The sequence below is a fragment of the Podarcis liolepis genome (assembly GCF_965112155.1).
Source record: "Podarcis liolepis genome assembly, chromosome: 2".
NCBI classification, from domain to species: Eukaryota; Metazoa; Chordata; class Lepidosauria; order Squamata; family Lacertidae; genus Podarcis; species Podarcis liolepis.
The window spans coordinates 63,615,050-63,641,492 of NC_139555.1; the positions used below are offsets into that span (position 1 = coordinate 63,615,050).

At 44.7% G+C, this 26,443-nt stretch overlaps 1 protein-coding gene across 2 annotated transcripts in view; it reads right to left on the reverse strand.

Moving 5' to 3' along the window:
* The window catches only part of FAT2 (FAT atypical cadherin 2), a 103,380-nt gene that overhangs the window by 40,531 nt on the left and 36,406 nt on the right, over positions 1-26,443 (reverse strand). For both annotated transcript variants that reach the window (XM_083488283.1, XM_083488282.1), the window contains exons 4-7: positions 10,401-10,462; positions 7,429-7,740; positions 6,467-6,677; positions 1,136-1,275 (exon numbers count right to left, since the gene is read on the reverse strand). In XM_083488283.1, coding sequence (XP_083344409.1) covers positions 1,136-1,275; positions 6,467-6,677; positions 7,429-7,740; positions 10,401-10,462 — 725 coding nt within the window. The remainder of the gene's footprint in view (positions 1-1,135; positions 1,276-6,466; positions 6,678-7,428; positions 7,741-10,400; positions 10,463-26,443) is intronic.

Sequence of the window (26,443 nt, forward strand, 5' to 3'; positions counted from 1 at the left end):
CATCAATCTCAAATGCCTGCCATAATTATCTCAATACATATCTTCATGTGGAGATGTGCTGAAATACAGTGTCATGGATGATGTGGTTGATCTGGATGAATGAATAAGCCCTTTGTTGTTTTGGGTCAAAACTGATGTGGTGCAGGAGACTGTCATCAGCTCACCCTTTTAACATAGGAAGCTACCTTATGCTGGGTGAAACCATTGGCCCATCTAGCTCATTACTGTCTACATTGACAGGCAGCAGCTCTCCAGGGCTTCAGGCAGCCCTACCTGGAAATGTCAGGGATTGAATCTGGGAGCTTCTACATGCAAAGCAGGTGCTCTAAGCTGCAGCTCTCTTCCATGTGGAAGCTCCTGGAGATGGCTTAGTACAGCTCAACACAGCAGCACAATGCCAGATCCCAGATCTCAATGCCAGATCCCATTCCCACCACCCTTCTGAGTAATACCCCTCCCCACCTTCTCACTATATAGAAGGATCTGGCAACTTCTGTTTCAGTGTATCTGAAGAAGTGTGCATGCACACGAAAGCTCATACCAAGAACTAACTTAGTTGGTCTTTAAGGTGCTACTGGAAGGAATTTTTTTATTTTGACTATGGCAGACCAACACGGCTACCTATCTGTAACAGCAGCACAATGACCAGGTAAGAGGAAAGGGACTGCAATCTCCTCTCTGACAGACTGCATGTTTGCTCATTTACATTAAGCAGTGGTTAGGCTTAGCTTGCGTGCAAACTGAGTCCCTGAGTCTCCAAGTACTGTATCACTGTTGGCCAGGATCTGCAGAGGAAGGAATTTAAGAAAAAGTGACACCTTTGATAAGTGTTCTTATCTTTATTTTTTTGCTGTGCATTGAGAAGAATTTGAGCATTGAGTTTGGGGTGTTTTCCCCAAGTGAGCTTGCATGAAAGACGATGCCATTTTGCTAACCTACACAGGCCAAATTGGGAGCCCCTTATAGCACCTTATCCCCCAGTCTTATGCAAATTCAGCTGAATCATGAATTTTTAGCATTTTGGTAAAGTAATTTTTTGAGAGAACTCTATCTGTGTATGTTCTGATCCTAGGTTCTCATAAAAACTCTCCCTGAGAATACAGAAGGGTTTGGACAGGGCTTTGTGGATGCTCACCTGTGTCTTGATGATGCTCGATCCATCAGTGACCTGCACTGTGAGGTTGTAGTTTGACCTTTTCTTTGCATCCAGGGTTCTCGCAATAACAATGCTGCCAGTGCTCTTCTCGATGTCAAAATCCATGTCATCATCACCACCTTAGAGGAAAGAGATAACTTAAGTAGATAGGGTAGGAGTTATGATGGAGGAGGCCAGGTGTCTGAGTAACATCATCTCCCCGGGCAGGCAGGGATCCAAGAGGGGAAAAAGTATCAATGCAGCTGGTAGCATTTGCAACAAATAAAATATATCCAGAGGCAGGCAGCAGAATAGCAAAAAAGGTGGGTGGAAAACCTCTGTGAAAGGCTTCTATTGTATTGTCCTCATTGCATCTTTGTTTATTTCCCCTAAGTTTTGCATAGGCTTAAGCATGCAATAATGCCTAGTTTGTTGTTGAAATGCTATACAAGGTGAAGGGAGCTGAAATTAACCAGTGGGACACAGAAGGGCATGTTCTGTTGAAAAGAAGGACTATTGGGAGAAATTGGCAGGGGAGAGGACATTTGCTGGCTTTGCTTCAAGGTGTGATGCTTAAACCAGTTCCCCTCTCTCTGTTGAGACTTGCTCCAATTCATGGATGAGTCCTGGGCAAGGACAAACATCTGTAAGATTTGCAGTGGAGCAAGCCACCCCAAAAGAAGATGTTTTGGAAGCCACTGCAGAGTTCTTGTACATTTCCCCACCATTAGTTACAATTGGATAAGGACTTAAATAATGCACATTTAGCATCTGAAGACTGAAATAAGACAGAAAAACCCGCAGCTTTATTCTCCAATAGTCCATAAAGCTAAAGAGCAGGCTGCATAGATGATGAAAGGCAGTCAGAAGCCAGTGATTCTGGCATGAGCTTGAGCAACCTGCGGCCTACCAAATGAAATGCAGCTCACCACCAACAATAATGACCAGGCAGAGGCTGCAAAATTGCGAGGTTACCTGGCAGGCCACAATACCCATTTGGTGGGCTGCTTTCAGCTTGGAGTGTCACAAGTTGTGTAAGGCTGACTATGATAATCTATGGGTTATTCTCCAAGCAAGGTTTCTGAGAGCTCTTTGTGTGACTATACACTGAGTTAGAGAATGTATCCTGCTTCTACACTAGGCATCATCTTGTGGAATAGTGATGTCACAGCAGTGTTCCCTGACATCTGCATGACATCATGAGCGAAACATCCTCCCATTTTTCTCCTTTCTCTGCTTCACCCCATCCAAAGAGCTTAGAAAATACAACTTTTCAGTACAATTGGCTAGCTGCATAATCTTTTCCTGCCACATAAGGCCTGTATAGACTGCTCTGTTTTGTCCACCATAGTCCACCTCTTTTCTCTGGGAATCAACTCTGTCATGTTAATCCTTCCATTTCTAAATAGCATTTCCTCTACAGCTATTTCTCCCCCCACCCCACCCCCCAAAATTGCAGGCATATGTTGAGGTGGGAGGAGGATCATGATCAGAATGGGAGTGATAGTCCATACTACAGTCCTGACAAATATTCCTTTCAACCAAGATGATCAAGGGTCTGCAAACCAAGCCTTATGAGGAATGGTTGAGGGAGTTGGGGATGTTTAGCCTGGAAAAGAGGAGTCTGAAAGCAGATATGATAGCCACCTCCAAGTAGTTACAAAAGTGGCATTGGGGAAGGGCCATAGCTCAGTGATAGAGCATCTGCTTTGCATGCAGAAGGCCCTAGGTTCAATCCCTGGCATCTCCAGGTAGGGCTTGGAGATATCCCCTGCCTGAAACCCCAGAGAAGTGCTGCGAGTCAGTATAGGCAATGCTGCGCTAGCTGGACCAATAGGCAGTGGCGTAGCGTGGGGGGTGCCAGGGGTGCCGACCGCACCGGGCGCAACATCTGGGGGGGGGGTGCGAGTCCAGAGGGAAGGGACAAGTTCCTTCCTCCGCCGGGCTCCCCGCCGCCACCGCCAGCCTTGCGCCCTAGCGCGCGCGCCCCCCGCCGTCGCTGTGGCTGCGCTCCGCTCACTGCTCGCAGGAGGAGCAGCCGCTGCAGCAGCGCCGACGCCGCCACCGACGCCTTGCCGGGCACGGGCAGCCTCTGCACCCTGCCGCCGCCGCCATCCCCTCGGCCCAGCCACAGGCGGCGGCTGCTTCTGCCTCCATCCTCCTCCGGGCAAGCAGCGTTGTTTGCGCGGCAGCGCCAGCGGCAACTCGCAGGTTAGGGGTTGGGGGGGCGCAAATTACTTGCCTTGCCCCGGGTTAGGGGGCGCAAATTACTTGCGTTGCCCCGGGTGCTGACAACTCACGCTACGCCGCTGCCAATAGGGAAACTTCCTATAGTCCTATTTGTGTTTCAGAGATCTGAAAGTAGAGTTCCTTGAAGCAAGACAGCAGCAACTGGGAGGCTTTGATGGAGGGTCACCATGGATCTATTGTGTCATGGATAGAGGGCAGCCTTGATGCAGGAGAGATGGGAACTACTGTGGTGCCTCGGGTTACATATGCTTCAGGTTACATACGCTTCAGGTTACAGACGCCGCTGACCCAGAAATAGTACCTCGGGTTAAGAACTTCGCTTCAGGATGAGAACAGAAATTGTGCTCTGGCGGTGCGGCAGCACTGGGAGGCCCCATTAGCTAAAGTGGTGCTTCAGGTTAAGAACAGTTTCCGTTTAAGAACGGACATCTGGAACGAATTAAGTACTTAACACGAGGTACCACTGTATGGCCATTTTTAAGAAGCTGTAGTTTCTGTGATAACAGAAACAGTTTCACAGATAACAAGGGGAAACTAAGATGCTATTGTATGAGTTCCTGAAATGGTGGAGCAAAACTATATGGAGTAGGTAAATGTAGTTCTGCTCATACAGGCCACCTGACTTGACACGTGAACACTCCTGGCTTGGGTGGCATTGGAGAAAGTAGTAAGCCTCCAAGTTTAAAAAACTAAATTTCAAATAAAATGAGGCAAGTAGAGAATATGTCAGAGGTGGTGAGGCACTGGTGGTCATCAGCGATCTCATGGGTAATAAGCAGTTAGGGCCTGTTACACTCACAAAAGCCTATCCCACAATAGCAGTTCCAACAACCATTAATCGGGGACCTGGGAAAGAATCTTTGGTCTGAGTACTCAGAAAAATATGTCCCTAAGGGAAAATGTGTTTGGCTCTCCTGAAGTAATTTAGGAAGAGCCAGGAATGAAAATGAGAGTGGATCAGAGGCACCAAGATTTTAAAGAAACAGTGCCTTTACAGAAAACGGAGCAAAGGGGAAAGGGATGGGGCCAGACAACGTCTGGAAGAAAATGAACATGTAGAACTATTTGAGCAGACAGGTGCGGACATTGTCTGACTTGCATTATAAATCACTTGAGCAGACAAGTGGAAGGGAAGGGCGTTATAGCGCCAAGAGAAACTTTTGGCTTTGGAACTCAAGGGCAGCTCTATGTGTGAACTCGCAATGTCCTCTGCTGTGACACTAGGGAAAGTCCACACTTTCTGGGGAAGCCTAGTCATCCAGGGATAGCTCAGTTGGGAGCGCATGAGACACAGGGTCATGGGTTTGAGCCCCACGCTGGGCAAAAAAATCCTGCACTGCAAGGGGTTGGACTAGATGTATCTTGTGGTCCCTTCCAGTTCTACGATTCTATAATGCTAATTGGACAGTTGCAGAAACAGACCATGGCTGGGGAACTAAAGGTCCTCCAGATGTTGTTGATTCCCCATCCCTACAGAGGAGCCCCATATACCACTTTTTCCACTGCCTAAAGCAGAAGGCTGCATTCTGTTTCCTTCTCACAGAACTGTTGTGTAGCTAAAAAGAGAGAGCTACATATCATGTATGCCATCCCAACCTGAGCTTCTTGGGGAATGGAGGGGTGTAAAACACAATTTCTAAAATAGAAAAGGAAACTCCGCCAACACTAGCTTGAGTATGCCAGCCAAACAAGGTAATGATTCAGGGCAAAGGATTACCCAGACTCACTGCGTGAAGGAGGTCCCATATTGTAAACAGTGTCTGATTTAGGAGAATAGATAAATACTGAGATTAAATTCCAAAGAAAATACTTGCAAGGGGACACAATGCGGGCAGATTGTCCCACACAAAAGTAAACTTTCATTAAGCATTGTCAATTCTGTACTGTGTTGATTCTTGTCCTGCCTTCATTGTATTTGTACTCTATTATCCATGCCCAACTGCACCAGGCACAGAAGCATTCCTTGGAGGTGCCCTGAGAAGAACAATTCTTGCAGGTCTGCAAACTATCTGCCTTCGGGAATGGCTTCACTCAACAGAGGCAAAACAAAAACAAACAAACAAAAAGCCAAAAAGCCCCAAACTAAACCTTAAGTCTGCAATGTGATGCCAGGAAATAGGAATTACGCACTCACAGATCAGTACAGCTGAAAGATACATCAAAGATCAGTCAGATGTGCAGGATACAAATGAAATGATCTTGGCACCTAAGAATTATTTCAAAAATCTATGCATTCCTGAAATTCTACCATTAAATGTGCATGAAAACCTACATGAGCCTGGGGATCATCTTACAGATGTTGCAATATACTATGAAAAAGGTAAACCCCCTTCAGAACCATGAGTACTTGAAGATGGAAGTAGGACCACAGTGGACAACCACTCGTGTCCCAATTATTAATCCCAGTGAGGTCCATATCTCCAACAAAAACAAAAATGCATTGATCATTACACTGGAATATCTAACTAGAATGGGTCACTCTTAACTCTTGCAAAAATATACAGATGAGATTTGTATCTTTAGACATCCTTCTACATAATGAAAGCATAGGGCATTTCCTACTAGTGGGGGAAAGCAGAGAAGAATAGGAATAAAACATAATAGATTTTTATCAAGGGAATTGCTGAGCATTCATAGCAGCTCCCTACCAACTTAACATTTAAAGACTTTCAAAACCCCTTGTGGTTTCTCTCTCTCTCTCCTGTTGGTTTGTTTTTATTGCTGTGGGGAATAGTTATGATTACCACATATTTCCTGTGAGCTGCAAAGATGTGTTTTTGCCCGTTTGCAACACAAGAATTTTCATTTAAGGTTGGGGGAGTGCCAGAAATGCCATTTTGCAAAGTGTGATGGGTAGGTAACGCAAGACCTGCACAATGCTTTATGTGGGACAACTGCTTGAGTCAGCCTCCATGCTGCTCCTTGCCAGCGCCAAGGCCTTGACTCTAATGTGCCTGCCATCTAAAATAAACAGCCTTTGTTCGCTCGGGGCATGTGCGTGCCAAATATCTGGGGAACCGAGGCAGCGTTTTGTCAGCCCAGTCACCCTCAGAGCTCATTTCCCAGCCGCATGCCACTCACCTGTGATATTAAACCAGAGTTGGCCGAGCCCAGCCTCCACGCTGATCACTCCCACCATGTGGTTGACTGGGTCTGTTTCCATGACAGCAAAGTTGAAATGAGGCTCATCAAAAGTCAGAGGCTCTGAGGACGGGAGGGGCTTAGGGATCCAGTTGACATGCAGCCTCACGCTGGAAGAGAGTGGGGGGCTCCCACCATCAGTAGCCTTGACCTGCCAAGAGAGACACCAGCTTACATGCAGTGGAAACCAAAGTTGCTCTTGCCAATGTTCCGAGTGAGCCTAATAGGACAGGACATCAGCCTTTCATGGTTCTATTGCCAGAAGCACCACAAAGTGGGCAGCCTGCAGTTGCCTTTGCCTTCCTTCAGCTGGTAGGTAAAGTGTACACCTGGATGGCATCCATTTGCTTGCCCCTGTTAACTTAGCAGGGTTCATGCAATACAAGAGTTCGATAGGATTTCCTTGGCAAATGTAAAGCTGCTGACTCTGTAGCCTGCAGAGCTTGTTGCTCAACATACAGAGGAAAATAAGGAGGCCCCTGTTGGACCTGACCATCTAGTCAAGTGTCCTGCTGCCCACAGTAGTCAGCCAAGATGCCTCCAGGAAGTTCACAAGGAGGGATTGAAAATAGCAACCCTGTCTTGCTACTCCTCCCCAGTAACTGGCGTCCAATGATGACCCACCAAACTGCTCTTGGACTACCCATGCAAACTGAAGAAGGTGATGGAGTATTTTGTCTTTTGCAACATACGTGTTGCTGTTGTTTCATGGCAGGTTTGGGCTAAATATGTTTCACAGGTTCTTGATGTAATTATGTTGCCCTGAGATCTATGAATGAAGGGCAATATACCAATGAGACAACAACAACCTGAATACCCTCTTTAACTACAAGGCTCTTAAATACTCAAGCAAAAAACTACTGTCTGCCTCCATCCTCCTTAACTTCCTATATCTCACTCACCGTCAATATGTTGTACTCCTGGACAGGAAAAGCCTTTTTGGAGAAGACCATGCCTGTCACTGGGTGGATGCTGAAGACTCCGTCACTGTTTTCTTCAAGGCTGTAAGTGACTTGGCAGTTCAGTCCCTCATCCCGATCTGTGGCAATCATCCTGTAGACTGGCAAAGGAGTCTCAGATCCCATTTTCTGTGGTAGATTAACCATGAAGAACTTCTCGGAAAATGTGGGAGGATTATCATTGACATCTGTGATGTGGATTACAACTCTGCTGGTGGATTTCAGAGTTGGATCCCCATTGTCTGAAACAGAGACCTATAAGGAAAAGCCAACAGAGTATCAGATCTGAAGCCTCGAGAAAGCAGTTAATGCTCATGAAACCCAGATGTTTCCCTGCTATGGCAGAGGAGAAGACCCAAGGTCCTCCAGATGTTGCAGGATGCCTGTAAGCATAACCAATGCTCTGGGATGATGAGAGTTGTAGTCCAGCAACATTTGGAGGATCTCCTAATATCTGACAAAGTCTTCTGGGAGTGGTTGAAGTGTTACAATGTGTGGTTTGCCTACATTGAGGGTTAAGGGTTTTATCCAATGCTGCTGTCACATTCAGGCAACAGACTTCTGCTTGCTCAATGGAACCTGCCCCTGCTTCCCCTCGGGCCCCCTGTGTACCCTCAAAATCTGCTCCAGAGTATTGGGGGACCCTTTTGGAGCATGAAAGGAGAGGAGAGGAACAGGAAGTCCTGCTGCGTGAGGAGAAGACTCATCATGCAAGGTTGGGTACAACCTTACAGAAGCTGCCTTACATTGAGTCAGACCATTGGTTCATCTAACTCGGTGCTGTCTATACAGACTGGGAGTGGTTCAACCCGGTTTCAGAAAGTGGAGATGCGAGGACTTTCTGCATGCACAACACTGAACGGCAACCCAAACAGTTTGGTGTGCATGTGTTAGGTGGAGAGATATTAGTGAATCAAAAACCAGAGACCACTCATGAAGGTGTCATCTCGGAGATGCTGTCCAATACAAAGCATTCTCTTTTGCATTGACTCTTACCAATAATGAATCTTTGAGCAAGCTGAATATAGCTCATTTGAAAGAGCTGCTGTTTGTAGAAGCTAGCCTGCAAAATGGAGCAGATTCTCTCAGGCAGCAGCCAGGAGCTAGTAATGTAAGTTTAGACTAAGAATGCCAACTGGCCAGATGGGAAAAGGGTGGTGGTGATGGGGAACAGTCTGTCTGAATTCCCCCTGCTTTCTTTGGAGTTATTTGGTAGAAAGGCAAAGAGAAAGAAAGGATGAGGGGCATCTTATGTTGTGTGCTGGGATCTATCCAACCTCCGCTCCAGACCCAACAAAAACTGCTAAAGGACTCCAAGTCTGTACTTGCTTCTGAAAGTGCTTCTGTACTCCACCTTCTGACAGAGACAACTCTTCAAAAGTTGGCAATCTGATATGTGCTACATTTATTGAAATGCATTGTTCCTACCAGCACCCATGAATTTTGGTATGAGCTATTTTCTCAGAATGTGTTTGAGTGCAGCACAGTATTTAGAGGAATGGCCATAGCTTGGTGGTACAGCATCTGCATCTGAAGAGCCACTGTCAGTTAGCATGGACAAAACTGCATTACATGACCCAGTGATCTGACTTTGTTTTTAAGGCAGCTTTTTATGTTTCTTTTGGAGGATGGGCTAAAACACCTTGCATGCAGAAGGTCACAGGTTCAATCCTCAGCATCTTCAGGTTATAGCCAGGAGACACCCCTGACTGAAAATATAGTCCTTACACTAAAACCAGCCTTCTCCAAACCAGGGCTCTCTAAGAATTTTGGACTACAACATCTATTATCCTTAACCACACTTGGCCATACTGGCTGAGACTAAGGATGGGTGAAAATGTCTGTGTTTTTTCCCCTCTGTTTCTCATTTTCCCAACCTTAAGAGCAGTTCCCAGACATCCACATCAATCTGTGATATTATTTTTTCTTAAAGTCAACGAAGATTCAGCATTCTAGTGTGCATTTCTCTTAATATACACATTTTCACATAATTTTGTTGAATAAATACATTTTTTTGCAAAGCTAAAGAAATATATTTCACTAATACATGCATTTTTATGTACACTTTACCCTAATTTGTGCATTTTTGTACCATTACTTTTCCGGAGCAGAGTGTGAATTTTGAAGGGTGCCTGTGTTTCAGTTTGCTCATTGTTTTGGAAAGTGTAGATTGGATAAATTTTCCTTTATATGCAAGTGGAGTCAAATTCTTCCCTTCTCCCTGTCTGAGACTGATGTAGTCTAGAACAGGCATGTCCAAAGTCTGTTTCAGGGGCCTAATGCAGCCCGGCCGATCAGTTTAATCCAGCAGTTTCTTTCCCGGAGTAAAATCCTAAAAAACCCCTCAACAACTTCAATCCTTAGCAAAACCTCAACAACTTCAACCCTAAAAAAACAACTTGAATCCTAAAAAAAAAGCCAACTTTGGTCAGCCTTTTGGTCAACCCTCAAGGCCCTTCACTTCATCAAATCTGGCCCGATTTTGAAAAAAGTTTGGACACCACTGGTGTAGAACATCTCCTATGAAGGCCTCAGAACCTGCCACCTACTACCTCTTAGCTTGGAGACTGCATTTCAGTACGATGCAGTAATGAAATCCCCTAAGTGTCCATTTTGTCAAAAGGGGCAGGAAACCACTTGCCCCCCTTTACTCTGCAAGGGCTTAGCAGCAAGATTCCTGTTGCAGCCTTTAGTTAAGAAGCTAAGCCAGGAGGTATTAGCGAGGCTGGCACTGGGGGCAAACCCACAAAAATGCAGAACAAGCAATTATCTTCCTGAGCAATTTGGAACTGATGGAATGAGTCCTCCTCTTTGGTGTGCTCTGACTTGCAAGGAAATGTTCTTTGAGGACTTAAAAAAACAACACACACTACTTTCAAGTAAATAAAAGTAATTACAACTTCGTCATCACTCACCTCTAAGATATGCTCAGCCCTGTATTCGCGATCGAGCTGCCGAGATGTGGTATAAATCAGGCCTGCCGTGAGAGAAAAAGACCACGATCAGTTCCAAGAGCCCATGTGCTGCTGTGCCTTGCTCACCTGCCATGCCAACGTGACCTGGTTCTAAAGGTGGTGCTGCCCTGAAGCAAATCTATGCCACAAGCAAAAGAAGCTGATAGTTTTTTTAAAAAAAACACTTCCTGCCTCCCAACCATGGAAGTTTTCCATACTTCTTATATTAACCAAAATGATTTATTTCATTCCCTGGCACTTCCAACAAGTTTTCCCATTCATCTCACCGAATAATGCAATATTTGAGGCCCTCCACCTCTGGAGATGCCATATCAGGCTTCAGAGTCGAAGGATAATACTAATACTAATACTACTAATTATAATTAATTGATTATTTGTTTATTTATTAATTATTATTTCTACCTCGCCCCAGGGCCGTCTTAAGCATATCCAGTGCCGTGGTGCAAAGCTCCCTCTGGTGCCCCCATTTCCCAATTTTTTAGGGAGGACGGCACTGCCAGCAGAGCTGGAGGAGGCGGGCAGTGGCTGGAGGGCGGCTCCTCTGGTGGGGAAGAAGCGGAGGCTGGACGTGCCACTTCCCGGCTCAGCTGGATGCTTCATGCCGTGGCGGCCACTGCAGATGGAGGCTCCAGGCACGGCCCTGCTTCAGCGCGGCATGGCTGAGGCGGGCAAGGGCGCCGAGCTGATGCCGGGAGGCGCTGCATCCAGCCTCTGCCTCTTCCCTGGCACCCTCCAGAACTTGGCGCCCTGGCGCCTCGCACCACTAGCCTCTATGGGTAAGGTGCCCCTGCCCTGCCCATCTGGCTGGGTTTCTGGAGGACTGAGAGAGCTCTCAGTGGGGCACAGGAACTTAAGCAGCTAAGTCAGTCCTCTAATTCATCTAGCTCAGGGTGCTGGTATTTGTAGGCATACAGCCTTTGAGGTAGAACATAGCCATGAGCTTCCCTGGTGAGAACATTCCACAGTCAGGGGCTACCACAGAAAAGGTCTATCCTCTGGTTGCCGCCACATGTGGTAGAGGGGGCAACAGCCTCCTATAGCAGTGATACTACCACCTACACCCTTAATTAAGGATTAATAATAATAATAATTTAAAAAATCGTAAGCCAGCATTTTGAACTATGCTTCCTTCTTTCTTGTTACACTTGTACCTCCTCAGTCCTAGGGTCCCTACATTGAAAACAATGCCAACAAGGCTAGGGCAGGTGTTGTTGAATGCACATTCTGAGACGCACTTCATATTGCAAAAACATCAGCTCCATTTTGAAGGCTGTAGATTTCAATCTTTCCTGATGTATGCATGTATGGTTAGCAGCATATCTTGTTATCTTCAGCTGCAAGAAGCTCTGGGAAATGTCATGGTTGTTGTTCAGCTTTCGCAAATGAAGTACGCTACATGGAAAAAACCCAGTCGATGCTGTATTTTAGAGGAAGCTGACATGAGCAAGCTAACAGATAGGAGATAAGATCCAAGGGTGCCAGAAAGACAGATCAACATGCCTACTACTAGGGATGGGTGAGTCCGCCAACTTCTGATTCTTTCAGTTTTCCTCTTTGTCCAACTCTTACTCTCTACAAAAGTTGGTGGGTTTTAAAAAATTCTCGTGACCATTCAGCATTTTAGAACAAATTTCTATTGAACACATTTTTGTAGCACAAAATTTCACCTTCTAGACTTCATTTTCAGATGTTCTTTTCACTAATGCATGCCTTTTAATGCATACTTGATTTGGCTGAAGAACAGCATTGCAGAATTCAGAGAAACAAGCATTTCAAGGGAAATTTCACGTATTGTTTCAGAAAGCGCAAACTAAGCAGGATTGCCTATAAATGCAAAGGTAATCCAATTTCTACCTCATCCTTACCTACTGGTAACTGATCAGCCAAAAAGGTAGGATTGACAGGATTTAAACTTTATTATCCTTTGAGATTACTATAATTTCCTTAGCATCAGCGGCATTATCCTTCCCTCAGACTTCCAGGACTGATCTGCCCTTAGGATATAACAGCATCCTAATTATGGGAGTTGCAGTCCAACAGCCTGTGGAGGACCACAATTTCCCCATCCATGTCCTAGAGCAAGTAGGTAGTTTTACTAGAAAACCAGACAACGTCTGTTGATCGTTGCTCCCTCTATATACTTCTGTTCTCTCTAGTTTGGTCACTGGCATCATGCCTCTGAATCACCTTAAGGCAAGAGGTTAACTCTAGACCCATTGTTCACTGATCCAATCTCTCGCTTCATTTACCTGCTATGGGGAAATATTCCTCTAAAGGTGAAGAGACAAGTTGTAAACAATGTGTTGCCACAATCCATTATTTTGATGGCAGCCTCTGCTAATCTGCTGTCATTTATAGCTGGGGGGGGGGGGACAATGTTGCAGGGGCAGGAAACAGGAATTAAAGTGAGGAGGGATTTCTTTTTATCTCAGGATGCATGATCTAAACAGTGTCAGCCCTCCTACATATCAGAGTGAATTGCACCATATCAGATGGCACCATGGAAATGGGGGGGGGGGTGTGAAGGCAGGAATCAGTGCCTGAACGATGCCGCAACACACTGTAAAGTATTGGACCTACCAAAGGGGATACCATTTGGGTTCCACTTCAATCAACAACATGCAGTGTGCTGGCACTGGACCCAAGTCTTGAGGATAAAATATTGCACTTTAACCCAACAGACCAGTCTTCAAATCCAATTTTACCCATGATGACATATTGTTACTCCACTACACAAATACAGGTATTAGAAGTGCAGGAAGCCTGCCCTCCCCAACCCCCTCCTAGCAACCTAAATGGAGCTCTCTAAACACTCTAATACTCACCTAAAGAACCTAGGATGAGCCCTGCTTGATAAGACCAAAGGCCCATCTAGTTTAAATGACTACTGAATACATTTTTGTTTGGGAAGGCTTTCCCTGAGGCGTAACCCAGCCATTGATGGAATATTAATTTTATTGCCAATTAAATTCATTTGTAGGGCTTGTATGGGTTGTTTTATTGTTCTTAGAGCTTGTGTTTCCGCGCTTTATTCTCTTCTGATCTTGGATACCACTTTGATGGCTTTATGCTGTGAAATGGTCCATAATCTTGTATAATAATGATCATAGACTCCAGTGTCCTGTTCTCACAATGGCCAATCCATGAGAAGCAGGACTTAAGTGCAACAGAACTTGCTTGTGATTTCCAGTGACAACTGCTATTTGTCAGGGACTGAGCACAGGAGGAATTTTACCCTCATTTGCCTTCCCATCCTGACCCTCCCAGGGAGGAGGAAGAGGAAGACAGTACAGATTTACAACAGTGGTTTCCGGGAAGTCACAGCTCAGAGGCAGATGAGGGTAGGGAATTAGGAAATAATGGGAGAGGAGGAGGAGGGGGAGAAAGTGGAGCAACAGCTGATGGACACGGTGTCACTGGAAAGCCTCCCAGACCCTCCATCTCTCAGAACCCGGAGAGCCTTAAAAGTAGGAGAGCAACAAGCTCAAAGACAGAGGGCACATAGCAGCACCCATAGAAGTGACAAATGAGAAAATGGGAGACATGGGGGTGGAGATTCACTCGGACATCACCATTATCCAAGAGGCTGGGTTCTATAGCCTCTCTCTGTAAATATTGAATAAAAAAGGACGGTAAGAAACCTTCCCTTGTCTTTATACTTTCCTGGGCAACCAGCCAGGAGCTGCTGACAGCATCCTGACACTATTCAGTGGGAATCTGCCTCCAACGCTAGAGGGAGCACATAGCCAACATGGCTCCTAGCCCTTTGGTCCATAGATTCCAATTCATCATAACTTCTATACAGGCCTGGCCTATGCAGCCTGTGACCCACCAAACTGAGCACAGTCCACCTGTCATGTATAGTATAGCCTACAAGAGGCTTTATATCTTGTTATTACTGTTTCTCTGGGACTACAAAAGGCATGGGATTGACTAGCGACAGCAATACAAGACACGTGAGTTGGGTTTTGGTTTGGCAGGTTGCAAGTTGCGCTGAGCAGCTATAGGCAGAAGACGATTCCATGGGAAAACAGGACGTGCTATCCAGCTCCAGGGATTGTGATGTAAGTATTTGGAACAGGGCTTCAGTTAGCAGTCATTACTTGTTCATTACTTTCTCCCTCTGAGGGATTATGGATATTTGGCTTATAAACTACGTTTAAAACCAAAGAACACAATGTGTTACAACAAGACGAATTTAATGGACTCTGCATAGAGCCCACGTCTGGGCTGCTGTTTGTTTATTTCATCCTTACATCTAAGCATGAGCAGAAGATCCCAAGGGCAACAACGAAACTATAAAGGAATGTTTGCATTCCTCTTCGCGGCCATGAAGAAAGCTTCGGGCAAAGCACTTAAGCATGTGGTCTCTGAAGTGCAGCCCAAAGGTCTTTGCAAAATTGGGTCCTACATATGGAGCCAGGATGACTCATGTAGAGCAGAGAATGAACGCACCGTGCGGAGGTGCTTGTTGACAGCTGCCCCTTACAGATGTTCTAAGTGTGCAGCGCGAGCACACACAGGTGAGGAGGAGGCTGGCATCCTGGCAACAACTCCACCTCTTCCTACACGTATTCAGTCTACACACTGAAGGCCAAATTAGATATGATGCTATTAATGTCCTCCCATGCCAGTGTTCTGGTCCTCAGTGAGCTTTTGTCCTCATTGCTACAGCAGCCTGTCTTCTCTCACTCTAGGCCCAACTGAGGAACTCAAGGAAATGGTGGGAGCACCTACTGCTGTTCCTCCTTCTCTTCACCCCAACTTCTTCACTAGGCTGGGCAGGATGGGCAGGCAGTGAGGAACCTGCTAGGGTGTCCCAGCATGCAACAGTGAGCCACTTCACTGAGCTGTGGGCCTTACAACTGTTTGAGGGAGCCAACCCCCTGGTGCCAGCCATGTCCCAACCTCCTGGCCAGGCATCTTATTCCATATTACCCTCCCCACCATCTAAAACCAACAGCTGAGGCTTTTCCTTTTTCTCTGTTATAAGTGAAGCAGGTAACAACTAGAAAGAAGGTCCTTTCAGGCTTGGCACCCCATATATTGAATGTCCTCACCTGGCACAAGGGCTCCAAATCTTGTTTGTACTCTACGGTTTCTTGCATTTTGATATTTTTAATCCTGGAAACTAACCTGAAACCAACTTCAGTGAAGGGAGGTTTATAAATATTCTAAACAAATCAACTGACTGTGTGACTCAAGGTCCATAACATAATGGGCTTCCCCACCCATGAACCATATCAATTGAGGCTGCTAATTATGGCAAGAAAACCCACAGCATTTGACTCACATGGCACACTCATGGCTTCCCCAGTGGGGGATGGGGAGCTCACCACAAGGATCCTGGTTTTGATAGCAAAACTAAAGGCAAATTCTCCATTAAGAGGAGAATGGGCAGGTAGAGACAGATTTGTGTGGTAATACGAAAAGTGACTCACTGTGGTTTTGGTGCTCTGCAGAAGCTGAGTGTTCCTCCTATATTTTATGACCTCATTTACTTGTGAGTAAGCTTTAAAATAAACTAACAGAGCAATAAGAAATTGCCACTTTCCCCTCATTCACATTTGGAAAAACAAAACAAAACATCACAACACTGATTGAAAGGGTTCTCATTCCAATTCCCGTGGCAATAGTTTAAGGAATTGCAACAAGACTTTTAACTATTTGCTGTCTCTCAGCGTATCATGCACCAGAGGGAGAACTATATACAACAGCTTGAGCTCCTTGTAAGAAAGGTGGAATAGAAATGTAATAATAAATAAAAGTGAAAAGGGAAGCTTCACAGGACAGGGAGACAGCACAAGGGACAGGAATCCTAAAACTGGTATCATATGAGCTGTGATGAAGAATAATGCAGTAGATGACACAAAAGCAAAGAACTAATAATTTTTACTCTGCTGGACTGCTGGTATGAGATATTAAAAATATATAAAAAAGGAAGAAAATTTGTTACTTCCTGAAATGTAGCACCTTTATTCTTATTAACCTATTTTTAATTTTTATTCTGTGCTGGAGTAATACAAAGAACAGGCTGAAACAAACAAACAAACAAACAAACAAACAAACCTAAACAGAGAAAATGTATAGTGAAGGAGCCAAGTGTGAAGGCCGATGCACAATTTTTAAAAAAATCAACATCCCGAAATTATTGTTTTGCTGGAAGACAACTGGAGAGAACCCAAATCATCCTGGAACTTTTGAATAATAAGAATAGAACTGGGAGAATCTGCAACTAATCCTTATTACATGGAGCCCCTTTGGGGCATTTGCAAGGGAGAATTGGCAGGTACTTATTCCTCCCACTACCAAACTCTTATTTGCAAATATCTCCCGCCATTTTTTTACCCTAGCCACAATTAATTCTGGTTTAAGAGCCTGGAGAAGCATTTGCAGGGGAGAATCATTAGGAGGAAGAAGACAGAGCACCTACATCTTCTTCCTGATGCTCCCATAATGCACAATGACCACATGTTAAATCAGGAGTAATATGTCTGCCTTCCCACCCCCTGCTCCCTGCTTTAGAGTTTATTTCCCCAATTTCTCTCATCCTGCTTTTAATTGTTCTGCTCCTTGACAAGGCAGTTGTACTTTTGGAGGGAGATCTTGTTTGGCTGCCCTGTGATTCCAGTCCATGCCACACACCCCACTGATTTCCTTACAAGGTCTGTTAAACACCCTGTAATGAGATATGAGAGGAATTGTGGTTAATGGTTAATTGCACTAATTCCAAAATAGAGCCGTGATGCTTTTGCTCCTGCACACAAATATGAGATGTGTTGACATGGATCCATGTTCACAGCACATCTAGGAAGATGCAGTGACATGGAGCTGGCATTAAGGAGAAAATAATTAGAGTGAATGCGCTTTCTTATTTAACTGCCGCTCATTTCCCTATAAAAAGCAAAGGGTTAGAAATACAGGCAGGGTGCAGCATCTAAAGCTTTTGTTCCCCCAAAGATATACACTTTTATTTTTCACCACTTTAGACAGAAAAAAATTAATTCTTTTTCGCTTTTAATAAGCATGCTGTCCTTCACTACACTTCACATTTTTAGGTGTACGTCTAAGATGTTTTAAATGAATAACTACACATCTAAAGTGTCAATGTGACTAAAATATTATGGAAAATTGATGTCCAGAGCATAAACATTACTGTTTTATTTAGCTGGGCTTGGTGGTGGTGGTGGATTGAATCGAGGTGTCCCTCTGTTTGGTTCTCTCGGCTGAGCTGGTCTCCTGCCAGTCCCTGCAGTGCTGAGTGACCTTTGCCTTTTGCCCCCACTGAATGGGCAGGTGGGCAGGAGGCCCACAGGAAGTTTGTTAGAATTCCTGCTCTGTGATTACAGTCATGGGATTTTTGTCTGTCACATGACGGTGTATTTTTTGACTCCACAAAGTGGGGAGTGACGGAGACAGGATGTTTGTGTTACTGTGTTCCCTGAAGTGGGACTATTGTCCTTTGTTCTTTCTCTTTGCTGTCTGATGCTAGAGAGAGAGGGAGCCATGTTGCAGTATGTGTTTATATGTATGTGTTTATATGTAAATAAAGTAGATTAGCCAAAATGCTGAGTTGCTGAGGTCTGTTACACAAGCTGCGAAGACTCTGCAGATCCCTAAGTGTGCTGATGTCTGTTGGCATCAGTCACTGTGATGTTCGCGCTGAAGAAAGCTTTTGAAGCTCCCGAACAATCAACCAGGAGGGAGAGAACATGCCAGTCGGGCATGTGTCTCTGCCAGGGTCCTACTTGAGTGTAGGACGAGCTCCTGACAGTTTCCCTGCCAGCAGAATCCAGTGGAAAGCCCTGGGGAAGAGGTGGAACTGAACCAACCCAGGAGCCACTGGACCTCACACTCTGGAGCTGGGGCAGGGATCAGCCCTGATTGTCCAGCTCGCCACCTCGCCACCTCCCACTGCGATGTGTGTCCAAGCTGTGAAGGTGACTCTACTGTTCCTCAAAGCCACAAGGATGAAGGGTGAAGAATGCAGCCCTACTTACTGTAAATAAACAAGCCTTTGGGTGGGTTTAGGAGTTAGAAGGCGGGCTTGACCCTCAACATGTATTCATGAAGCAATATTCAACACATTTTCAAGTATCTGTGTACAACCATGAGTTAAAGACATTTCTGAAAGGCCGAGAGTCCTCAAATCCCCCATCCATCGATGCTGCTAACGCTGCATTGGCATAATGTAACATCTGTGCCCTCTGCCAAAAATCACCAAGAGAGAAATGACTAGAGCACTGGGTCTCTTAGAAACGCCGGGGCAATCCTTCCTATTAGGCTGTTACCCTAGTTAATCGGTAACCTGAGTGGTTTCATTACTAAACTCCTGAAAAGCAGAGCGCCAAAGTGTTTATGTTGATCAATCAATTTGGATTACAAATGGACTGACACCTGATTGTAGCTCTGAAGTGTCTTCCACACTCACTGCAGAATTGGATTCATGTAGTCCTGTGTCTGTGTGCTCTACGTAATTCAAAGGGCTCTCAAAAGCAGTGTTTTCCAGTCACAGAAAAATAGTCCAGTAGTGTTTTGCTGATTTATACGAAACATAGAATCCTTCCTTGCTAAGCTTTCCCTGCTCACTTCCCAAATCCTGGAATTAAAAAGGTAAAGGTAAAGGGACCCCTGACCATTAGCTGACAGTAAATCTTAAGTTTGATCCGGGAGGTGGAAATCAGGTGAGCAGGACTTGCTTAAACCAGGATGAGTAAATTATGGAGTCCATCCTTTCCCTGGCCGAATTAAGGTCGCTGACGTAAGGAACCCGAGAGATGACTGTGGTACAAACTCTTGGTTGTCATAGCTTCCTCTATGGAATTACAGGTGCTGCCATTTTGTAAAGGTGGTGGGTATTCTTTAAAATAATGTTTATTGTTTGAATTCTTGTTTGGTTTTTCTTATTTTGAGTGGGACTGGAAAGGAAATGCTGCATGCGCAGCAGATAAATGTCACAAATAAATACATTCTGTTTCGGTGCTTCTGAGCATTTTTGGAAATTCTGTGATTCTGCTGCATTTTAAAAGAACAAAATCGCCACATCGACATGTCACATTTCCTCCATGTCCCCCCAGTTTTATCCTGCAATAATCCTGTGACACAAGTTATAATGAGAGACTGTGGCTGACACAGGTCACTCAGCAAGCTTTATGTCTCACTGGAGATTTGAACCCAGGGCTCCCAGGTCCTCACTCAGCACTGTATTACAGTGGTGCAAATGGGCCCTGAAAGTACTTCTGTTTGTGCTGGATTGTCCTTTAGAATCTGCTCAGGCCTCAGGAAATGGTACATATTCTCCCATTGTGTGATGGGGAATGAGTGACTACACTTCATGGCAAAGCAACTGACCTGCCTATGCTAGCAGATTTTGCCATGGTGTTTGTGCCTCAGGGTTCATTTCTAAACCATGGAGGCAAAGCCTCTGTGTTTCTTTACTCCTGGTTTGGAGTTTGAAACCTATATGGCTGAGCTCATATGTAGAAAATTGGGAACGTATCGTTTCTGCCTGCAGTTATGGAATGCCTGGCTTCTGCTTTTCGTCAAGCAAAGAGGAAGAACATCCAGTCATGTCAGAACAGAAGCAGAAATATTAACACTGCACAGTTGGCCAACCATAAAAAACCCCAATTTCTCTTGGCAAAGGTGGAGCTGAGGACAAAGTCCTGGTCCAACCTTATTAGAACTTAAGGATTTAAAAGAATGCGAACCAAGTTACTGGGCATGTCTGTGTACGTTGTGGGAGGGGGGTACCAACTAAATGAGGTCTAAGTGGTTTGCCTAAAATTTGCTGCTTTAGCAACAATTTGCATTCCTTTTTCTTTGAACTCCTAGGGACTGAGAGTGTGAGTGCATAATTCTCCCCACCCATCCAGATCCTGTAAATTCCTACAAATTGCAGCATTTGGTTTAGGGCCCAGTTTTTTCAGGATCCAGGTTGTGTGTTTGAAGAGGATGACCAACATGGTTTCAAAAAAAGCATTGCTCCTGACTCAAGTTACTCATCACCTGACACGTTGTACCTATGCAATTTCATAAGCTGTGGTCGACATCTTTCAACATCTTCAGAGAAGCCTAGCCCAATGCAGATATCAGGGGCTAGTATCTTATTGCTTTTGGTTTGCAAGAAGCAGGTGTCCATAGCAAACACTTATAATATAAATGCATATATGAACAGTGGCGTAGCATGGGGGGTGCAGGGGGGCCGGCCGCACCGGGCGCAACATCTGGGGGTTGGGGTTAGGGTGCGCAAATCCACGGGTTAGGGGGCACAAATCCACGGGTTAGGGGGCGCAAATTACTTGCCTTGCCCCGGGTGCTGACAACCCATGCTACGCCACTGTATATGAAGTTAGTGGCTAACTGCTGCAAATTGCATCATGTCTTCTGCTACACATTGTATTACATACTGGGGATTGTGGGGTGGTGGCAATATTAAACCAGCTTTTCACTTTGCTGAATATGTGTATAACTGGGATGTTACTTCTCTCTTAACCAGGGGTAGGCAACCTAAGGCCCAATCGCCTGCTCAATCCGGCCCGCGGGTGGTCCGGGAATCAGTGTGTTTTTACATGAGTAGAATGTGTCCTTTTATTTAAAATGCATCTCTGGGTTATTCATGGGACATAGGAATTTGTTCATCCCCCCCCCAAAAAAATATAGTCTGGCCCACCACATGGTCTGAGGGATGGTGGACTGGCCCATGGCTGAAAAAGGTTGCTGACTCCTGCTCTTAACCATAACCGATTTGACTTTGAAGCTGTCAAGCCTGCATGTAGGTTGACTGTAAGCAGTGCAGACTGGTACTAAAAGAACTTAACTGTGTGGAAGCAGTCCTCCCCCCCCGGGGGGGGGGCATTTCAGAACATCTACTTGTCCATACACAGAAGCAGAAAGGGAGATAATCTGAGTCAGGAGTGGGCTTTTCTACATGTACCTCTTGGGTTCATTTTCTATCATTCCTAATTCCAAGAGTCAAATCCAGGAATGTTAAGACTTGATAATAAAAGGCAGCAGATTATGTTTTGGAACAGCCTGAACATGCAGAGGCTTGCTGCAGGAGGAAAGGTTAGAAATCCAAGTTCTCCAGTTACTACAAAAGCCTTCGATCCAGTATCATCCACTATTCTTCTCGCTGAATGCATCCGTTTCTTTAGAGATCTTCCCTTCCAAGCATTAACTGCCGTTTGCCAGTATCGCATAACAGGAGTCTCAGTCAGCAATGCAGGGCCTGCTTTTAATGCCCTTTATTCTCTCTCTCTCTCTCTGTTTGTGTAAACATATCCTTTGCATTATGAGCAAACTTCATCTCCAAGTGTGGAGCCTTATGTAGCTAAACTGGCATTATCTTATGCGCAAGAAGGAGGCGTCTGTTGACAACAGGCTTTAGAGATCCCCGAGATTTGTAGAAGATGATTAATTCTTCAATTAAATAAATAATAATAGAAAGAAACCCTCTAAGAAAGAGGGCGACCAAACAGCTCAATGTGGGTGGCAGCTGCATCCACACATTTTATTGCAGAATCAATGGAGATTGCGCACTTGGTTTTTTCTACAAAGTCCACCTACCATATAGATCTACTTTGTATTCCTTTGCCCTAAAAAGTGGTTCTTGAGAAAAGGGTTTCATTCCAAAAATAAAAGCTCATTGGAGATTTAATTTTGTATCATCTTGTGTCCATCTGAATACCGATGCAAGCGGTCCCAGCTGCCCAGTGATGTTGTGGGTATGCATATCACAGTCACCAATTCCTTCTTTGTACACCTGGGGGTGTGCAGAGAAGAAAAGGTGTTGTTAACCTAATCGTGGGGATGGTATCAAGGAACCACACTCACCCTTGCGGACAGCAGCATCTAGAATTAATCCAGATTGAAAGCAGCATATTAAGGCAGAGCATCAATGATTCTGGATTGAGAAAAACTACATATTTGTGCTTCAAATGGGTTAGTGTAGACACAAGCTGAGCATGCTCAGTAGCCATGGAATGCTGACAGGGGTTGTGGTGGTAAAAGAACAACAACAACAACAGGGAGAGGGGAAAGGGAATGGAATATCTTGGAAAATGTACTGCAACACATCTCTATTTTCTTTCACTCTCTCCCTCCATCTTTCCCTCTCTTAAAAAGGAAAAGAATAAACCAAGGGTAGAGCAATGGGTGTAACCTACCAAATCAGGAATGAAACCTAGCTTAAAGATGAATGATATAACAAGCTACTCTTCACAATTAGCCCTGACAAGGCCTGCGGCGGGAAAATGAGCAATATGTGGTTGGAGAAAAAGACAAGACTAGCCAGTTTATGGCTAATCCATAATGTGTAGATTAATAGATCTTGGTTAAAGCGATGCCTGATGCAAAGAAGAATTCTGAGCAATTTCACCAACCAAATGACAGCATAATACACAAAAGCTGAGCTACCCTTTGAATCAGGAAGCGCCCAAAGAAAAAAATGTGACCTTGAAAGGATGCTGCTGCACTGGCTAGTCCTGGTTTTCATTCCAGTCAAGCATGTCTTCCAGAAGAGAGAGTTCAAGAAAATAAGGTGAAGGGGCTTGCTCTCTCACTTGTACAAAGAGATGCATTGGGGCTTGGACAAAGAGAGCATTGGAGACTTCTCCGAGTAACCCAACATTGTGGAAGACAGCTTGGGGTTAGTTGATGGTGAAAGAAAGGCATTCTGTACATGCCCAGGAACCTAAAACAGCCATTTTATTATTATCTAAGAATCACACAGATTTGACAGCAGAAGCTCTTTCATAAAGAGTTGAAGTGTTACTAACATTTTATAAGGTTTACCAAAAGAAACATTATAGCTATGTAGCAGACCCATTTAATTAACACCGCATTTTTACACCAAATCTTTTGTTTTCAATTTCTTTAAGCAGGAGGACCCTGGTATTATTCCTGGATATGTTAGTCTGAGGCCCGCAAGCTGCCATAGACTGTGACCCAAAGACCTGTGGGTAGATGGAGCTTTCTTGCTACATTGTACAGCTCAAAATCCAACCTGTTGCTGGGTTTCAGAAGCAGCTGGCCTTCTTGGCTGCTTGAGCTGCAGCAAGAAAAGCTTCAAAGAAAATTCCAGCTGAATGCCTGGTTCCCGAGCACATGTGCAAATGGCTTCTTTGGACTGTAAAATCTCCCCAGTGAGAAAGCACTTGGCAAAAGCTCAGCTGGGCCATCAGCTCAGGTAGGGATATAAATCCATTGCCAGCGGCAAGTAGTTTGAAGTGTCACAGAGGAGCCACAAACTGCTGCCATGCGGCGCATTCCCTGCGCAGGATTTCAGCCAGTTCTGGCTCATCTCCCAAAAATCTATTCAACTTCCTTAGCTGACATTGCCCTTTGCACACGCATCTCATTCACTTATACCTTCCTCACTTTAACAAATCCCTCACATATTTAACTAGGGTCATCATTCCTCTCTTCTAGCACCTTAACTATCTAGAACAGAACTAAAGAGAGAACAACAACAACAAAATACTGAAACTTTTACATTTCATGTGGCTGAGGTGGCTCCCAACAGAACACCAATAACAATAATAAAAAAGCAACAACATCAAATATTTAAAACTTCCCTAATCAGGGCTGCCTTCAGATGTTTTCTGAAAATCAGATAGTTGTTTATTTCCTCGAGATCTGAAGGAACAGCATGTTTAGTTCTGGTCATCTCATCTCAAAAGAGTATTGCAGAGCTGGGAAGGTGTAGAAAAGGGCAACCAAAGTGACCAGAGGGCTGGAATAACTCCCCTATCAGAAAAAAATTACAGTGTTTGGGGAATTACAGCTTAGGGAAAAAAGATGAGTAATATGCAATAGAAGTGTATAAAGCACAACAGAGATGTGTAAAGGCATGCGTGGTGCAGAAAAAAATAGATGGGGATATATTTTTCTGCCTCCCCCATAACCCAGAGTCATCTAATGAAACTGAATGTTGAGAGATTCAGGACAGTCAAAAGGAAGTGCTTTTTTCACACAGCACAAAGTTAAACTACAGAATTTGTTACCACAAGATGCTGCAATGGCCGCCATTATGGGCAGCTTTAAAAGGGGATTGGCCAATTCATGGGGAGTGAGTATACAAATGGCTACTAGTCACGATGACTATATTATTTCCAGAAGCAGAGGAAGTGTGCCTCTAACTACTAGCAAGAGAGTGTGGTTGCACTCATGTTCAACTTGTGGGCTGCCCATAGGCATCTGGTTGGCAACTGACGGATACTGATGGGCATTTGATCTGATCCACAGGACACTCTTTGTGTAGGAGGTTCTGGGGTGTGCCATCACTTCACATAAAACCTTCTGGCTAAGTGAAAAATATTGACTTTTATTCTGTTATATGCCGTGCTTCTCAGGACTGCTCATTTTACAGTTAATGGAAACGGTTGTTGAATTAATTAATTCTTATGGATTTAACAGATTTATTGTATCCTTGCTCTGGTTTGGATATGATTTTGATCTTTACTTGTTTTGTTTTTTGATATATTATTCTTGGCTACATTGATTGATCATTCTGATAAGTTGTGGTCCCTTGGGAATGAGAAGCAGGTTTTAAGCAACAGATGAAAAGAAATCAAATGACAAAGCAGTTTAGAAGCAGTCAATGAAATGAAACTGAAAAGATACCAGGCATGCCAGCTACTGGCACTAGTTGTGGCAAAGGTTGTGCCAGAGTCTGCATGCTCCTATATAAATGCTGTAAATCACAAACTACAAAGCCAGTTTTGCTGCCTGAAGACAACATGGTGCATCAACAATTCTCTCCTACTGTCAGCCACAAACTCAAAACTAGGGAACTATTCCAGTACACTTCACCCATATCCCTAATGTACACATACAGCAGCCCAATTGGGAACTCATCGCCTCCACATCGTGCAGTGAATGAAGCCAACGTCTCTAGCATTGCGTCACTTACAGCAGGAGTGCTTTGTTTAAAGACTGGCCCAACACCAGACCCAGAAGACTACTTTTCAGAGGCAGTTTACATTAAACACTGGTAGGATTTGAACAATCTGGATGGATCTGTTCCCTAAGCTAGAGATGACACAGACATAATGGAGGCGAAAGGCTGAGTTGATACCTCCTCTGCTAACACTGACAAAACAAGGGAAGTGATAGACACAGCTCAGATTTATAGAAATGGTAAAGCATGGGGAATTTAGCTAGTGTTGATAGCAGTTTGCATTGAATACGAATTCTGAAGCCTGAGCTTCTAAAAGGCCATTTCTTGTCAGTGTGACTGCTCTTGATGAACAAACTGTCTCCCAGTTCACACAATAACAACAGTGGTTTTTGGTTGTTGTTTTTTAATTCAAGAAAGTAACTGAACACCCTGGGACTCACTTTATTTTTTTAATTTTTATTTTTGTGATTGTCAGCTGTTTTAATCTGTGTTTAGCACTGTGTTTCAGTTGTTGTGACCCATCCTAGGACCTTAGGGAGAAAGGGCAGGTAATAAATTACAACAACATCAGCAACATCTGGAAAGCCACAGGCTTCCCTTGCATGGTGTGAATGAATTCTCAATATCCTAAGACCTATATTCAGACAATAGTAGCTGTCAGGGAACTGACATCGGAGCTAGAGGCGGAGGGAAGGCTCTCAAATGATGCTGGAGAAGGGCCCAGCAGGGAGAGAGGTAGCTCAACAGATGGGGAAGCAAATCAGCGCAACACCAGGGATAAAGGGGGGCAGATGGGGGAATCGGCGAGAGGGCTCCAGGACTCTTCACCGGACACCAGCGGGGAGAGCACGGGTCCTCCGCTACCCACGCCCTCCCTGCGCAGAAGTCTTCCATGCAGGGAGAGTAGGAGGAGACTTGGCGTCAAACAACTTTTATGTTGGAAAATGTTTAAGAAACGCCCACTGACGGATTCTGCTAGCGACTGAGGCAGCCACGAAGTGAAGGGCTGTCCAGACAGAAAGGTTTAACCAGGCAACATAGCCAGGAGAGGTGGCAACTTACGCACGAGCAACGCATACTC